Genomic DNA, 18,222 nt, shown 5'->3' with positions numbered 1-18,222 from the left:
CACTAGATACCAAAACATTCAAAGGCCATTTTCTCAAAAGGGAGTTTACAAGTTCAGCAACTTTCAAAGTAGAATTACTTTCCCATTGTTCCTCAAATGCAGTGTGTGATATACTATTTTGTAGAGTCTCTACTTTTATCCAATGTAAAAAAATAAATAAAAAAAAACACAATTTCAAATTTTGCTACATAGGCCGAATCCAGGTGGTTAGTCACAATTGCTCTGGGGGGGTATGAACAAAGAATCCAATTCAGGGAAAGTTGTAATGCTGGTGACTTACTGCCGCTCTGATATTCCAAAGTTATTACCGGCTGTATGTAATAACACAAAAAAGATTCTGGGCTAATAATGTAAGAAATAACACACAAAATACTGCAAAGTTGCTTAGKAGCTAGAAGCAGAGCAGCCGTGTCTGTCGGCGCCATCTCCTTATCTCCCTACCACCAAATGACACACAGATTACTTTAAAACATTGGGCTGGCAGAACATGCAGCAGAGGCGTACGATTGATGTAACTCACTCTGGGTCTGAACTGCCCATGGCCCGCATCCAAAACCTGCTCCAGCTCCCTGCTTACTTTTCGATTACAGAATGCAGTTTCAACCCAGGCTCTGGTCTCGTGTGTGTGTGTGCGYGCCTGTGTGTGTGCACTAATTCAGATTTGTTTCACCAGGTTGTAGTAAAAATGTATTTTCTRTACACAGTATCATTTCAATGCTATTGAATTATACACAACTAGTAATCTGTGAGCTACATCGAGGGGATATAGCCTAGCAGACGAGTTTWAAAAAAGCTGCATTTTTAGTTTTGACAGTGGAAGGCGACTGACTGTCAAAATGATTTTTCTATGTGGCGGCAGCATGTGACAACTCCATTCTCTATGGACTGTGGTTCCATGCTGAGGGCTTACAGCTCTTACTGAATTGAATGGAGAAAATCTTTAGCTCTGTTGATGTCACCAGGAAAATATGTTTATTCATTCTAAGAATAACTCCTTGAGAAATATGATGCTCCATTTGGGTGATGAGCAGAGCTACACTTTTTTTAAATTTTTTATACATAACCTTTTCGGTCTGCTTTATTATAAACCTCTTCCCTGTGTAGTTCACATTTTACAAAGATGTGTTTTGCCTTTATTGAAGTAGCTCTTGACCTCATAATAATATGTCATTTTATGAAGTCTCTGTTTCAAAGATTTGAAATAATCCAGTTAACCAAAAGACTGATTTTAAACCTTAAAGATCTGACTTTTTAAATGTTATTATTCTGTTAACTCATACACAAATAATGTTGTTGACTCATCCTATACTCGTATTTGTGGCCAAAGCATAAATAGGAGAAAAACCCTACCTCAAAGTAGGGCTGGGCGATACGGCCTAAAACTCAAATCTCTATTTTTTTTTCAAACCGTCATGATATATAGCTCGTTTAAATATATATATTTTTTACTCTAAAAAAGATTTGTTGTACAATTTAAAGGTCAAATAGACTACATTTAAAACAGTCAGCAATAATCGAATGAATTTAGGGTTTGTGAAATTATACCTAGACTGAATATACGCTTCCCACAACCATAAGACTTTTACATTTGAGTCATTTAGCAGACGCTCTTATCCAGAGCGACTTATCATTTGTTTTACCTGGTCGGCTCGGGGATTCGAACCAGCGACACTTTGGTTACTGGCCCAAAGCTCTTAACCACTAGGTTAAATAGTTTTACCTGCTTTTTTTGCAATAATCACTGATCTGGCTTTCGGGTCTGTCTATAAAAATGCCCTTTTTTGTTACAAATTTAACCAGAACCATGCATAATGCACATTCATTAATAATGTAGCAGGTATTATAGAAAATGAACACAGGTATCATAAACAATCTCTCAAGCACCATCCCTCATGCTAGTAGTGTCTGCTCTGCTTGTTTGAGGAGATGAAAGATGAACTTCTCTATTACAGTAAAATAATGTTTCAATGTGTTTTGGTGTCCATGTGAATGATTCTGTAAGACCGAACCTCAAATGCAGATAGCAATTTGAAATCGCTTGTCAGAGACGAATAAGTGATCTCTCATCTTTGTTGTGGTAGAGGGAGGGGCTTTGGGTGTGTATGTAAACCATAGAGAAAGAGACAAAGCGAGAGGTTTCTCTCTCACCAAAATATGTCCAAAATAACCCCGATGCGTTTCTATGTGCTTATTTTGAACATAAGCTTGTCGCTTGCCTTCCTGCCTTTTGGGACAACAACTCCTATTGTTAGGGTGGAGACATGAGCATTTCGTCATTATATACAGATCTCTGGTGTAAATGGTAAGGTGCACAGTACAGAAGGAGCAATCTAGACAACATGAGAACAAGTGGACATAAATACTAATAAAAACGAAAAATACAAAAAACCTTGATTCTGAGATAAAGGCATTTGGAATAACGCGAGAACATTTGAATTAATTTGATGTATCGCCCAGCCCTACCTCAAAGTTGCGTCTACATTTTAGTCATATAGTAGACACTCTTATCCAGAGTGACTTACAATTAGTTAATTCATTTGAGACACACATATCAGTCGTAGCAAGTATATTTTCCCCCTAAAATAGTTAACAGCAAAGCCAGTGCTCTTTTTGTTTCTTTTTTTTTGTGGGGGAGCCGTGGGATTCATTTCAGATGTTTTCGGAAGATGGGCAGCGACTCTGCTGTCCTAGCTTCAGGGGAAACCTGGTTCCACCATTGGAGTGCCAGGACAGTGAAGAGCTTTGACTGGGCTGAGCAGGAGCTGACCCCCATAGAGGTGGGAAGGCCAAGAGACCTGCGGTGGCAGAACGGAGTGCTGTGGTTGTGGAGTAGAGTTTGAGCATATAAAAAAACAAAATGAAAAAAAGTGTATCTCAAACAGAGCATTTCAAAAAGGCTTGCTATTTCCTCAAATAGGCTGTCATCCTCGTGAGCAGGATGAGCTGGCCAATCGGCGGTCTGCTCATATTAATATTTTTTATGACTGGTATACGCCCACACAATTGTGTTGGGGTACGATGACATCATTCCAAGACACAAAAAGCTGCTTTTTAACATAATTGAAAAAAATATTTCACTCGTATTATAATTAATTATAGATCATATTTCATAGAAATCTGGTAACACTGGACAGTTACTTTTAACTRAAACATAAGATGGAATCCTGATTTGTTTTAGAAGTAACATCATAGACTTAGTCATTCTAATTCGATCTTTAGCCCCAAGGTGCTAATGAAGGGAATGCCATGCAATCAGTGTGTTCTATTAGGCTAATGAACTTCCTCTCCCTCCCTCTCTGTGTYCAGGTGTAGCCCATGGCCTGGAGATCACGTCCCAGGGACCCACGTCCATAGAGAAGGCCAGCAGTGAGAGTGTCAAGCTGGATTGCCAGTTTTCTCTGGCCCCCGTGGACTCTGGCCCCCTGGACATCGAATGGAGCTTGTTGGCCTCCGATAACCAGAAAGAGGACAAAGTGGTGTGTGTTTAATGGGGTCCTTCCGAGTGGTGTTTGTTCTTTCATCCATGAAAAAGGGTTTGGGGGTTATTCCTGCTTTTGGTATGTCAGAATTCATCATATTGTGTCGGAACTATCCAGTGTTTYAACAGAAGTGTTATGTGAGAGCTGGGACAATAAACCAAAAATTACCGACATTGGCTTCCTTTTAGAGAAGCATTTTGCGTACGTCAGTAATTTTWGTTGATTTTGCTACACAACRTTCCTGTAGATTATTCTAAAAYCATTATTTGGTCAACAGTAATAGTCTATGCATTATGTTGATTCTGCTATGAATGTATCTGCCTGTCCCTCTTTCACTGTCGGCTGCTAACTCTCACTCCCCCTCCCCACTGTGTGCACGGAGGAGGGCGAGATGCATTCTGAGAAGCACAAGATGCTATTGAGGGAAAAATACTGTTCTCTTTACAGAGAGGAGAGTCGCAGCTTTCTGTCAGTGTCTGTATATATAATGTATTTCTCACCTCTGGTTTTGATGCGCCTGCGGACCGAATAGGCCTACATCAACTAGACTAGCAATGGAACGCCTAGCTAAGTGTTTTGAATTCCCACTTCCTCAGGTGGTGAGTAATGTAGCCTATAGTCCAATATGCACAAAGATGACGGCAAATTCTCTAAAGAGCCAAAAATATATCTGATCATTCTGGATCCTATTTTTTGACAGGTTGGACATCAAAATGCATGCATTTCCTGGACATGTTCGATGAAATACAATACATGACCAAAAGTATGTGGCCACCTGCTCGTCGAACATCTCATTCCAAAATCATGGGCATTAGTATGGAGTTTATTCCCCCTTTGCTGCTATAACAACCTCCACTCTTCTTCAAAGGCTTTCCACTAGATGTTGGAACATTGCTGCRGGGACTTGCTTCCATTCAGCCACAAGAGCATTAGTGAGGTTGGGCACTGATGTTGGGCGATTAGGCCTGGCTCACAGTCGGCGTTCCAATTCATCCCAAAGGTGTTCGATGGGGTTGAGATCAGGGCTCTGTGCAGGCCTGTCAAGTTCTTCCACACCGATCTCGACAAAGCATTTCTGTATGGGCCTCGCTTTGTCCACGGGGCATTATCATGCTGGAACAGGAAAGGGCCTTCCCAAAATTATTGCCACAAAGTTGGAAGCACATAATCGTCTASAATGTCATTGTATGCTGTAGCATTAAGATTTCCCTTCACTAGAACTAAGGGGCCTAGCCCGAACCATGAAAAACAGCCCCAGACCATTATTCCTCCTCCACCAAACTTTAGAGTTYGCACTATGCATTTGGGAAGGTAGCGTTCTCCTAGTATCCGCCAAACACAGATTCATCCATCGGACTGCCTGATGGTGAAGCATGATTCATCATTCCAGAGAAGGCGTTTCCACTGCTCCAGAGTCCAATGGCGTTGAGCTTTACACCAAACCAGCCAACGTTTGGCATTGCGCATGGTGATCTTAGGCTTGTGTGCGGCTGCTCGGCCATGGAAACCSATTTCATGAAGCTCCCAACAAACAGTTATTGTGCTGACATTGCTTCCAGACTTCRTTTGGAACTTGGTAGTGAGGGTTGCAACTGAAGACAGATGATTTTTACGTTCTTCAGCACTCGGCGATCCCATTCTGTGAGCATGTGTGGCCTGCCACTTCGCGGCTGAGCCGTTGTTGCTCCTAGACATTTTTACTTCACAATAACAGCACTTACAGTTGACCGGGGCAGCTTTGACGAACTGACTTGTTGGAAAGTTGGCATCCTATGACGGTGCCACGTTGAAAGTCACTGAGCTTTTCAGTAAGAACATTCTACTGCCAATGTTTGTCTATGGAGATTGCATTGTTGTGTGCTCAATTTTATATACTTGTCATCAATGGGTATGGCTGAAATGGCCAAATCCACTAATTTGAAGGCGTGTCCAAATACTTTTTTATATATATACAGCTGAAGTCGGACGTTTACATACACTTAGGTTGGAGTCATTAAAACTAGTTTTTCAACCACTCCACAAATTTCTTGTTAACAAACTGTAGTTTTGGCAAGTCGGTTAGGACATCGACTTTGTACATGACACAAGTCATTTTTCCAACAATTGTTTACAGACAGACTATTTAACTTATAATTCACTGTATCACAATTCCAGTGGGTCAGAAGTCAACATACACTAAGTTGACTGTGCCTTAACAGCTTGGAACATTTTCCAGAAAATTATGTCATGGCTTTAGAAGTTTCTGATAGGCTAAATGACATCATTTGAGTCAATTGGAGGTGTACTGTGGATGTATTTCAAGGCCTACCTTCAAACTCAGTTCCTCTTTGCTTGACATCATGGGAAAATCAAAAGAAATCAGCCAAGATCTCAGAAAAAAAATTGTAGACCTCCACAAGTCTGGTTCATCCTTGGCAGCAATTTCCAAACGCCTGAAGGTACCACATTCATCTGTACAGAAAAAGTACGCAAGTATAAACACCATGGGACCACGCAGCCGTCATACCGCTCAGAAAGGAGACGCGTTCTGTCTCCTGGAGATGAACGTACTTTGGTGCGAAAAGTGCAAATCAATCCCAGAACAACAGCAAAGGACCTTGTGAAGATGCTGGAGGAAACAGATACAAAAGTATCTATATCCACAGTAAAACGAGTCCTATTCGACATAACCTGAAAGGCTGCTCAGCATAAAAGCCACTGATCCAAACCGGCATAAAAAAGCCAGACTACGGTTTGCAACAATGTCCTCTGGTCTGATGAAACAAAAATAGAACTGTTTGGCCATATCGACCATCATTATGTTTGGAGGAAAAAGAGGGAGGCTGGCAAGCCGAAGAACAACATCCCAACCATGAACCACGGGGTGGCAGCATCATGTTGTGGGGTGCTTTGCTGCAGGAGGGTCTGGTGCACTTCACAAAATAGATGGCATCATGAGAAGGAAAATTGTGGATATATTGAAGCAACATCAAGACATCAGTCAGGAAGTTAAAGCTTGATCGCAAATGGGTCTTCCAAATGGACAATGAACCCAAGCATACTTCCAATTGTGGCAAAATGGCTTAGGACAACAAAGTCAAGGTATTGGAGTAGCCATCCAAAGCCTACCTCAATCCTCAGAGAAAATTTGTGGGCAGAACTGAAAAAGCTGTGTAGCAAGGAGGCTACAAACCTGACTCAGTTACACGCCGCTCTTGTCAGGAGGAATGGGCAATAATTCCACCAACTACTTGTGAGAAGGTTGTGGAAGGCTACCTGAAACTTTGCCCCAAGTTAAACGATTTAAAGGCAATACACTTCATTCCATTAGTATTTGGTAAGCATGTAAACCTTACTGACCAAATCGGGAATTGATGAAATTCAAATCATTCTTCAGTCTATATGCTAATTAGCTGCATATTAGACACAATCTTCAATATAAGTGGTGATCCTACAACCTGACGCTAAGACAGGGATTTTTTACTAGGATAAATGTAAGAATTGTTGAAAAAACAGTGAGTTAAATGTTTTGGCGTTAAGGTGTAGTGTGAACTCTTACTTTCAACTTATATTATATATAATTATATCATCAAAACAAGAAGCGTCCTCTCCCTCTCAACCAGATTTAATTTTCAGCAAACTTACATGTGTCCATTTTTGATGACATAACAAGATTCAACAACTGGACATAACTGGAACAAAGTTCCAAACATGTAACTAATCACGAAATGGCAAATGTGTCCCTGAACAGAAGGGGGGTAAAATCAAAAGTAGGAGTCAGTATCTGTGTGGCCACCAGCTGCATTAGTACTGCAGTGGCATCTTCTCCTCATTGGACTGCACCAGGATTTGTCAGTCTTGGCTTGTGAGATGTTACCCGCTGCTTCCCACCAAGGCGACCTGAGTTCCCCGGACATTTTCTGGGGGGAATGGCCCTAGCCCTCACCCTCCGATCCAACAGGTCCCAGACGTGCTCAATGGGATTGAGATCCGGGCTCTTCGCTGGCCACGGCAAAACACCGACATTCCTGTCTTGCAGGAAATCACGCACAGAACGAGCAGTATGGCTGGTGGCATTGTCATGCTGGAGGGTCATGTCAGGATGAGCCTGCAGGAAGGGTACCACATGAGGGAGGAGGATGTCTTCCATGTAACGCACAGCGTTGAGATTGCCAGCAATGACAACAAGCTCAGTACGATGATGCTGTTACACACCGCCCCAGACCATTACGGACCCTCCACCTCCAAATTGATCCTGCTCCAGAGTACAGGCCTCGGTGTAACGCTCATTCCTTCGACGATAAACACAATGCCGACCATCACCCCTGGTGAGACAAAACCGCGACTCATCAGTGAAGAGCACTTTTTGCCWGTCCTGTCTGGTCCAGCGACGGTGGGTTTGTGCCCATAGGCAAAGTTGTTACCGGTGATGTCTGGTGAGGACCTGCCTTACAACATGCCTACATGCCCTCAGTCCAGCCTCTCTGCCTATTGCGGACAGTCTGAGAACTGATGGAGGGATTGTGCGTTCCTGGTGGAACTCGGGCAGTTGTTGTTGCCATCCTGTGCCTGTCACGCAGGTGTGATGTTCGGATGTACCGATCCTGTGCAGGTGTTACACGTGGTCTGCCACTGCGAGGACGATCAGCTGTTCGTCCTATCTCCCTGTAGCGCGGTCTTAGGCGTCTCACAGTATGTACATTGCAATTTATTGCCCTGGCCACATCTGCAGTCCTCATGCCTCCTTGCAGCATGCCTAAGGCACATTCACGCAGATGAGCAGGGACCCTGGGCATCTTTCTTTTGGTGTTTTTCAGAGTCCGTAGAAAGGCCTCTTTAGTGTCCTAAGTTTTCATAACTGCGACCTTAATTGCCTACCGTCTGTAAGCTGTTAGTGTCTTAACGACCGTTCCACAGGTGCATGTTCATTAATTGTTTATGGTTCATTGAACAAGCATGGGAAGCGGTGTTTAAACCCTTTACAATGAAGATCTGTGAAGTTAGATTTGTAAAAATCCAAATTTCTTTGAAAGACAGGATCCTGAAAAAGGGACATTTCTTTTTTTGCTGAGTTTATATGTAGCATTTAATCATAGTCTAAGGCTACCATCTGTTGTCTTTCTTGGCACTGGAAAAAAATTGTCTAGCCAGGGATAATCAACTAGATTCAGCCGCGGGACGATTTTTTAATTCTTGAGTGGATGGTCGGGGGGCCGGAACATAAATAAAATCACTGGCTGCCAGTTGTGGAACCCTGGTCTAGAGCCCTGCCGCTAATGTAAAGTAATCTTCCATTAAAACATTTTCTTTGTTGTTGTATTTGTTGTTATCTTCATCACTTTTTGTMCATATCGGCCAGCTCTAGCACCCCCCCCCACAATTTAAAAAAAAAATCGTTATGGCACAAAATATTTCAAAATATCACTAAATGGATTTGTGTCCTTAATGCCCAGCTCTGTAATGCCAGTGTTAGTGTTATTTCATAAGTAGCAACCTTAACTCTATGGTTAACCAGAGCCATATACCATATGTGTTGCTCTATGGCGCTGTGKTTAACTATCTGTTTTTAATGAAACACTATCATGTCAACTTTGATACAGTGCCTGTCAGTTGAGAAGTAAAAGGGAGATGTCAGGTTTTGTTCCTTTTTGTTAACCGTCGATGGAACCCTTCAGTTCTCTTATATGTGTGGGAAGGGAAAACTCCCACAACCCCCATGACTATAAAAACAGCAGTTCATCTTTTACTTGGTGCATGTTTTTAAAGCGTTATAAAATATCCCACATGGGTTTGAGTGTGTGCATCGCTCTGTGTGTGCAAGCGTGCACTGTGCACGCTCGTTAGTGCGTGAGAAGGGGTTTGTGGGGGTGTGTCGGTTGGCTCTCGTGACCTCACCCACCTGCTCTCTGCATGGTACCTCTATTGAGTGGAATGCCACCTTCCAGCCATGCTGTGAGAACCCAGCAGCTCTGTGTACAGGCCGCGTCATCCCTCTGTAGTCTGGAGGTATGGGGTACACAGGGCTGCTGTGAGAATAGACAGATCCACATAGCCCATGCATTGCCTGAGGGCATGTAGCTAGAAGCTTATAGAGGGATAGATGGCCTCACTCCAGGCCTCTGAATGGTGGGGGAGTCTCTCCTGTGTCTCTCCGTTCCACTCCTCCGCTGGTGATGCCTCTGCATCCTCTCTCTCTCTCTCTCTCTCTTTGTCCCCCATGACCTGAGTTTTTATGTCCAGGGCTAGAAGAAGATCAGTAAGAGCCCTTCATTAGCTGTCCCTCTCACCATTCTTCCCTGGCTCCTACTTCCAGCCCAACCCTGCTCTCTCCTCTCCCTCCATTGTCTCTGCTAAAAAAATATATATATAATGTAATTGGGGAGCAGTGCCTCAGGAGAGCTCTATTTGTTTTTGACCTACTTCATTTTATTTAGAATGGGAACCACTGATGATTAATTGGGAGGGGTGGGGGTGGAAGAAGTGGCGTATTTCCCMAAAAATAACATTATTATTATAGAGCCGTCATTGTACTCCCCAGGTTTGGCGTTTCTGTGTAAAGACTACAATGCTCATGTGGATATAACTGTAGAAGCCAGTTGTGGGTGGTTTTCCRTTTGTGGTCTACCTCCTCTCTAGTTGTACTCAGCTGTAAACATGTTTTGAATGTTCCATACTCAGAGTTTAGCTTCACTGCTCATTATTTTTGTTTTGTCGTTCATTGCGCCTCAAACCGTCTCCAATCTTTTACAAGGGTCACAATCTCACCAGACCATTTCTTCATTCACAACGGCCAAGTTTCTATCTTCCTCTGAGCGGGTAGATATTAATTGACCAATCAGAGGGACACTCAGTGCATAGACAGACAAACACACGCACACAGCCTACTTGCGCCCTGGTGGGGTGATGTCATGTGTATTATCAGTAATTAGTGGCCTGTTAAGTTCAGTGGCTGCAGGGCTGGCTTGGTGTATGTGACAGTGCCCAGTAGGATTAGTGCTGGCAAACCAGAGCTGGGGCTACACTGTACTGGCAGGCTGGACTACTGGATGTCCAGAGAGCGAGAAGGGGAGGGGTGATGATGACTCATTCCATCCTCTGCCTCCATCCCCATATTCCAATCCGCTCGATCCTCTCATTGCCATAACTCCTCCCATTTCCAACTTCCTCTCGGCAGCAATTCCCCATAATCTACCATGCGCTCGCTCGAGACATCATCTACTGTCAACTTGATTCATCCTTCTCCATATCCATCCTCTCCACTCCCATTCCATCCTCTCCTCTCCCATTCCATCCGCTCCTCCTCTGCCATCTCATCATCTCCTCATTCCACATCCATCCATCTTCCTCTCCCATTCCATCTCTCCTCTCTCCCATTCATCCTCTCCTCTCTCACACTCCTCCATCCTCCCTCCTTCCCATTCATCTCTCTCTCTCCATTTCCTCCTCATCCATCTCCCCATTTCCATCGCCTCTTCCTCATCCCACTTCCATCCTCTCCTCTCCCATTCCATCCTCTTCTTTCTCCTTCTTCTCATTCCTTCTTACTCAACCTTCCTGCCTCATCCCTCTCTCTCCCCATTCCATCCTCTTCTCTCGCCATTCCATCCTCTCCTCTCCCATTCCATTCGCTTCCTCTCCCATTCCACCTCCTCTCTCACCAGCTCTCCTCACTCCTCTCTGCTACTTCCCCTTAATTCCTTTTGTCATAATATCCATTCTACTATCTCTCCCTCCATCTCCCTCCGCGGCTTACAAGCATGAGTAGATAAATCCACACGACAATCCGCACTCAGAGACTCAGTTCACAGCTGGCTGTAGCCCCAGCCCCATACACTCCATCCCTTTCATCACTCTCTGGACATCCAGTAGTCACAGCCTGCCAGTACAGTTGTAGCCCCAGCCCCATCATCACCCCTCCCTTCTTTGCTCTCTGGACATAGTAGTCCATGCCAGTACAGTGTAGCCCCAGCCCACCAGTCATCATCACCTCTCCTTGCTTGCCTCTCGTGGACATTCTCAGATAGTCCACCTGCCAGTAGTGTAGCCCACGCCCACATCATACCCTCCCTTCTCGCTCTCTGGACATCCAGTAGTCCAGCCTGCCAGTACAGTGTAGCCCCAGCCACATCATCACCCCTCCCATTCTCGCTCTCTGGACATCGTAGTCCCGCCTGCCAGTAGTGTACCCCAGCCTACTCATCACCCCTCCCTTCTCGCTCTCTGGACATCCAAGTAGTCAGCCTGCCAGTACAGTGTTAGCCCCAGCTCTGGTTTGCCAGCACTAATCCTACTGGGCACTGTCACATACACCAAGCCAGCCCTGCAGCCACTGAACTTAACAGGCACTAATTACTGATAATACACATGACATCCACCCACCAGGGCGAAGTAGGCTGTGTGCGTGTGTTTGTCTGTCTATGCACTGAGTGTCCCTTGATGGGGTCAATTAATATCTACCGCTCAGAGGAAGATAGAAACTTGGCCGTTGTGAATGAAGAATGGTCTGGTGAGATTGTGACCCTTGTAAAAGATTGGAGACGGTTTGAGGCGCAATGAACGACAAACAAAAATAATGAGCAGTGAAGCTAAACTCTGAGTATGGAACATTCACATAGTTTACAGCTGAGTACAACTAGAGAGGAGGTAGACACAAACGGAAAACCACCCACAACTGGCTTCTACAGTTATACCACATGAGCATTGTAGTCTTTACACAGAAACGCCAAACCTGGGGAGTACAATGACGGCTCTATAATATAATGTTATTTTTGGGAAATACGCCACTTCTTCCACCCCCACCCCTCCCAATTATCATCAGTGGTTCCATTCTAAATAAAATGAAGTAGGTCAAAAACAAATAGAGCTCTCCTGAGGCACTGCTCCCAATTACATTATATATAATTTTTTAGCAGAGACAATGGAGGAGAGGAGAGGAGCGGGTTGGCTGGAAGTAGGAGCAGGGAGAATGGTGAGAGGGACAGCTAATGAAGGGCTCTTACTGATCTTTTCTAGCCCTGGACTAAAAACTCAGGTCATGGGGGACAAAGAGAGGAGAGAGAGAGAAAGAAGGATGCAGAGGCATCACCAGCGGAGGAGTGGAACGGAGAGACACAGGAGAGACTCCCACCATTCAGAGGCTGGAGTGAGGCCATCTATCCCTCTATAAGCTTCTAGCTACATGCCTCAGGCAATGCATGGGCTATGTGGATCTGTCTATTCTCACAGCAGCCCTGTGTACCCCATACCTCCAGACTACAGAGGGATGACGCGGCTGTACACAGAGCTGCTGGTTCTCACAGCATGGCTGGAAGGTGGCTTTCCACTAATAGAGGTACCATGCAGAGAGCAGGTGGGTGAGGTCACGAGAGCCAACCGACACACCCCACAAACCCCTTCTCACGCACTAACGAGCGTGCACAGTGCACGCTTGCACACACAGAGCGATGCACACTCAACCCATGTGGGATTTTTATAACCGTTAAAAACATGCACAAGTAAAAGATGAACTGCTGTTTTTATAGTCATGGGGGTTGTGGGAGTTTTCCCTTCCCACAACATATAAGGAGAACTGAAGGGTTCCATCGACGGTTAACAAAAGGAACAAAACCTGACATCTCCCTTTTTACTCTCAACTGACAGGCACTGTATCAAAGTTGACATGATGTGTTTTCATTAAAAACAGAATAGTTAAACACAGCGCCATAGAGCAACACATTGGTATATGTGGCTCTGGTTACCTAGAGTTAAGGTTGCTACCTTATGAAATAACACTAACACTGGCATTAACGAAGCTGGGCATTAGGACACAAATCCATTTAGTGATATTTTGAAATATTTTGTGCCATAACTATTTTTTTTTTTAAATTGTGGGGGGGGTGCTAGAGCTGGCCGATATGGAAAAAGTGAGAAGATAACAACAAATACAACAACAAAGAAAATGTTTTAATGGAAGAATTACTTTACATTGGCGGCAGGGCTCTAGACCAGGTTTCCACAACTGGCAGCCAGTGATTTTATTTATGTTCCGGCCCCCGACCATCCACTCAGAAAAAAAAATCGTCCCGCGGCTGAATCTAGTTGATTATCCCTGGCTAGACAATTTTTTCCAGTGCCAAGAAAGACAACAGATGGTAGCCTTAGACTATGATTAAATGCTACATATAAACTCAGCAAAAAAGAATGTCCCTTTTTCAGGATCCTGTCTTTCAGAGAAATTTTGGATTTTTACAAATCTAACTTCACAGGATCTTCATTGTAAAGGGTTTAAAAACCGCTTCCCATGCTTGTTCAATGAACCATAAACAATTAATGAACATGCACCTGTGGAACGGTCGTTAAGACACTCAACAAGCTTCAGACGGTAGCAATTAAGGTCCGCAGTTATGAAAACTAGGACACTAAAGAGGGCGGACTTTCTACGACTCCATCTGACCGGCTCGCCCACCCCCTGTCCCCCTCCCCGGGTCCCCTCCCCCTCTCGCCCCCCCCCCCCGCTCTCCGCCCACCGCCAGCGTGAACCCACCGAGCCTAGTGAACCTGGTTGCACTGCAAGGATTGGGTCACGGCTGTTAGCAAGTTCCGCTTCCTTCTTTGGCGTTTTTCACATGCTTTCATTTCTCCCCCATCCTTCTCAACCCTCTCCTTCACTCCATCGCCGTCTTCTCTCGTTTGTCTCCCGTACTTCCTCTTTTGTCTGCCTTTCTTCACCTAACTGGTTGTTTTTTCAGTTGGCCCGTCTTCTGAGTTGTTGGTGTTTTCCTTCACTCTGCGGTCCAACTCAATCAAAACATCATTGGGTGAGGTCGGGGTGATTGTAACTGCTTTTGTTTGGTACTCTGTTTATCCAATGGTAACTCTGTTGTTTTTTGCTCGACACCTGCTTTGCTTTACTCCCGTTGCCAGGTGCAAGTTGTAAAAATGAGAACTTGTTCTTCGAACTGCCTTACCTGGATAAATAAAGGTAAATAATAAATAAATAACAATAATTGTGGAGGCAGGTGATCTGATGCAGCCACTCTGTCACTCTCCCCTCCTTGGGTCCAAAATAGCTTAACCAGGCTGGAGGTTGTTTGTTGGTCCCTGTCATGTTAAAACAAATTGTAGTCTCATAAGCACCGACCAGATGAGATGGGTATTTTGCAGAATGCTGTGGTAGCCATGCCTGGGGTTAGTGTGCCTTGATTCTAAACAAATCACTCGGACAGTATCCAGTCAGCCCCCAACACTCCTCCATGCTTCACGGTGGGAATAACATGCGAGATCATCCGTATCTGCGTCTCACAAAGACATGGCGGTTGAACCAAAAATCGGAATAATGGATCATCAGACAAAGAACGATATCCAAGCCGGTCCTTTATTGCTTTGTGTTTTCTTTGCCAAGCCAGTCTTTCTTTATTGGTGTCCTTTAGTATGGTTCTTTGAGCAATTTGAATGCAGGCATGATTGCAGTCTCTTCTGAACAGTTGACTCTGTAATAGATTTATTGAGCTGCGATTTCTGAGGCTGGTAACTTCTAATGGACTTATCCTTACGCGAGGTAACTCTGGATCTTCCTTTTCTTGGGGGTCCTCATAGAAGCCAGTTTTCACTCATATGCGCTTGAATGGGTTTTTGATGACTGATTGAAGAACTTTTCTTGTTCTTGAAATTTTCGCCAGATAGAACTGCCTTCATGTCTTAAAGTAATGATGGGCTTTTCTTTTGCTTATTTGAGCTGTCTCTTTGCATAATATGGGACTGTGCCTTCTTTTAACCCAAATGGGTATCTTCTGTACTTACACCTACTTTGTCACAAATTATTGCTCAAAGCATCTATTTCAGAGTTTTTGTCTGTTAGATGACCTAAACTGGGATATGTTTAATACCCGGCCATAACATCTAAATAGATGCCTCAATCTCACAAATTATCAAGGAACTACATGGTACACTAATTGTAACTGGGACTCATAGATATCATCTGACAACTTTGCTCTAAATACACTCTGCTGTCTTCACCAGGTTCAGTGCTTACTACCTCATTGCTGCGTCGAAGGGCGCAAGTCAAACGCCACCCTCATCACTGTCAAACGCTCCCTAAAACCTTACGAGCGGCCTGTTCTATCGACCTGGCCTGGGTAGTCTGGAGCATTTGCTCGTCCCGTTTAGTAGGAGATGCCTGTTTGTTCTTTAAAAGTGTTTCCTCACCATTTAAGATGCCCCCTTCAAACAAAAAATGTAGACTACAGAAGATATAGCCCTGGTTTACTCCAGACTTCATGCCTTACCAGCACACACCATCCTGTGGGTACTGCATTAGCATGAACAGCCCGCAACTATGCAATTTATTTAGGTGAAGTCAGGATCCAATGATACACAGTCAGTTAGGAAGTGAAGGCTAGCTTTTTCAAAAAGAATTTGCAACCTTGTTAGCACTATTCCAATACGTTGAGGACGTGAAGTCCATGGAGAACTAAGAGCACTCCTCCAGCTTGCCCACTGCACTGAGGCTAGGAATACTGTCAGCACGATAAATTACGATAACGAGAATTCAATAAGATTTTTCTGCGCTGCAGCTTTCCACCTGGCTCCCTACGGAACAGCTCTGCCCCCGCAGCCACTCATCAGGATACTACTATTTTACAGAATGTGAACTGTCAAATTGTAAGAGAGATGATTTATTTGCTTTTATTTCTTCATCACATTCCCAGTGGGTAGAAATTTACATACTCAATTAGTTATTTGTCGCATTGCCTTTAATTGTTTTACTTTGTGTCAAACGTTTCGGGTCAGCCTTCCAAGCTTCCAAATAAGTGGTGATTTTTGGCCCTATTCCTCCTGACAGAGCTGGTGTAACTGAGTCAGGTTTTGTAGGCTCTTGCTCGCACCGCTTTTTCAGTTCTGCCCACAATTTTTATAGGAGAGGTGGGTTTGTGATGGCCATCCAATACTTGATTTGTTGTTCCTTAAGCCATTTTGCACAATTTGGAAGTTGCCTTGGGGTCAATTGTCATTTGGAAGATCATTGTGCAACAAGCTTTTAACTTCCTGATGATGTCTTGAGATGTTGCTTAATAAAATCACCATATTTTTCCTTTTCATGATCACTATTTTGTGAAGTGCAAGTCCTCTGCGCAAAGACCCCCCACATGATGTGCCACCCCCGTGCTTCAGGTTGTGATGTGTTTTGCTGCAGCTCCCTTTTTCTCCAAACATAACGATGGTATTATGGCCAAAACAGTTTATTTGTTGTTATCAGACGAGATTTCTCCAAAAGTACAATCTTTGCCATGTGCGTTTGCAACGTGTCCGTGGCTTTTTTTATGGCGTTTTTGGAGCAGTGGCTTTCTTCCCCTTGCGAAGTGGGCCTTTCAGGTTATGTCGTATAGGAACAATGATACAACACTCTGTTTGTGGCCTCCAACTGCTCTAATGCTAGTAAACTAAATGCTGCTGTTCAACTCGATTGCTGCCCGCCCTGCCGCGCCTAGCATCAGACTACTTGGACGGTTCTGATTAGAATATGTGAGTACAAATCCTAGGTGTCTGGTTAGAACTGTAAACTCTCCTTCCAATACTCAATTAAGCCATTCAATTCCAAATTAATCTGAATCGGCTTCCTATTGTCGCAGCACAAAGCCTCCTTTCAACTCATACGCCAAAAATACCTGTAAACTGACTAATCGCTACCGATCCTTGACTTCGGCGATGTCATTACAAAATAGCCTCAATCACTCTACTACAGCAAATTGATGTAGTCTATCACATGCCATCCGTTTAGTCACAAGCCCATATACTACCCACCGATGCAACCTGAGCTCTCGTTGGCTGGCCACCTCCTTTGGCCGCCTTTCCCTTTCCAGTTCTCTGCTGCCAATGTCTGGAACGAATATGCAAAAATCACGAAGCTGGGAGACGTTATATTCCTCCTAACTTTAAGCTCAGCCTGTCAGGCAGCTTACGATCATGTACTGTACAACAGCCATTGTAATCGCCACCAACTACTCATCCCATTTGTTATTTTGTTGCTCTATTTGCACCCAGTATCTACTTGCACTATCATCTGCACATCATCGACTCCAGTGTTTATGCTAAACTGTAATTAAATTTTGCCAACTATAATTGCCATACCTTCCCTACCTTACTACATTTGCACACAGTACATAGATTTTCTATTGTGTTTTTGACTGTTACGTTTGTTTACTTCCCATGTGTAACTTCTGTGTTGTTTTTGGTCGGGCACTGCTTTGCTTATTTGGCTCAGGTCGAGTTTGTAACTGAGAACTTTGTTTCTCAACTGGCAGCTACTGGGTTACATAAAGTGAATAAAAAAATAAAAACGACGGAAGAATTTTCACAAGGTACTTTTAAAAGGGCACACCCTGTTTATTTTGAAGGGCTTCTGGTGACTAACTCAGAAGCTGGTTGCGAGAATGCAAGCGTGCGCAAAGGCTGTCATCGAGTGGCAAGGGTGGCTACTCTTTGGGTGGTCTGTAGATTCTCAATAAAAAATCTATTTAATATTTGTTTAGCCTTTTTGGTTCTAAGATTCCAGTGTTATTTAATAGTTGTTGAATGTCTTCACTTTATTCTACAATGTAAAAAATAAAGTGCTGTAGGTTTCGGTGATGTAGTAGCTACCCACACATACTACTCATGTCATCATTGCTATGCCCTCACCCTCTCTGGGACCCCATGGGTCAGCCTCTTTTTAGGTAGGTAGGGGTGGGTGTGAGATTGCACTTTGCCCTTGTTTAAACTCCAGCCAAAGTTCTTTCTCTCTGTTATC

At 44.0% G+C, this 18,222-nt stretch overlaps 1 protein-coding gene across 1 annotated transcript in view; it reads left to right on the top strand.

The window, feature by feature from the left end:
- The window catches only part of LOC111980432 (coxsackievirus and adenovirus receptor homolog), a 75,999-nt gene that overhangs the window by 43,039 nt on the left and 14,738 nt on the right, over positions 1-18,222 (top strand). The window contains exon 2 of the mRNA XM_024011168.2: positions 3,307-3,476. Within this exon, the coding sequence (XP_023866936.1) occupies positions 3,307-3,476 (170 nt within the window). The remainder of the gene's footprint in view (positions 1-3,306; positions 3,477-18,222) is intronic.

The sequence above is a fragment of the Salvelinus sp. IW2-2015 genome, linkage group LG20 (assembly GCF_002910315.2).
Source record: "Salvelinus sp. IW2-2015 linkage group LG20, ASM291031v2, whole genome shotgun sequence".
Classification (NCBI taxonomy): domain Eukaryota; kingdom Metazoa; phylum Chordata; class Actinopteri; order Salmoniformes; family Salmonidae; genus Salvelinus; species Salvelinus sp. IW2-2015.
Note: the sequence above shows the minus strand (reverse complement) of the source record. Positions and strands in the feature narration are given on the sequence as shown.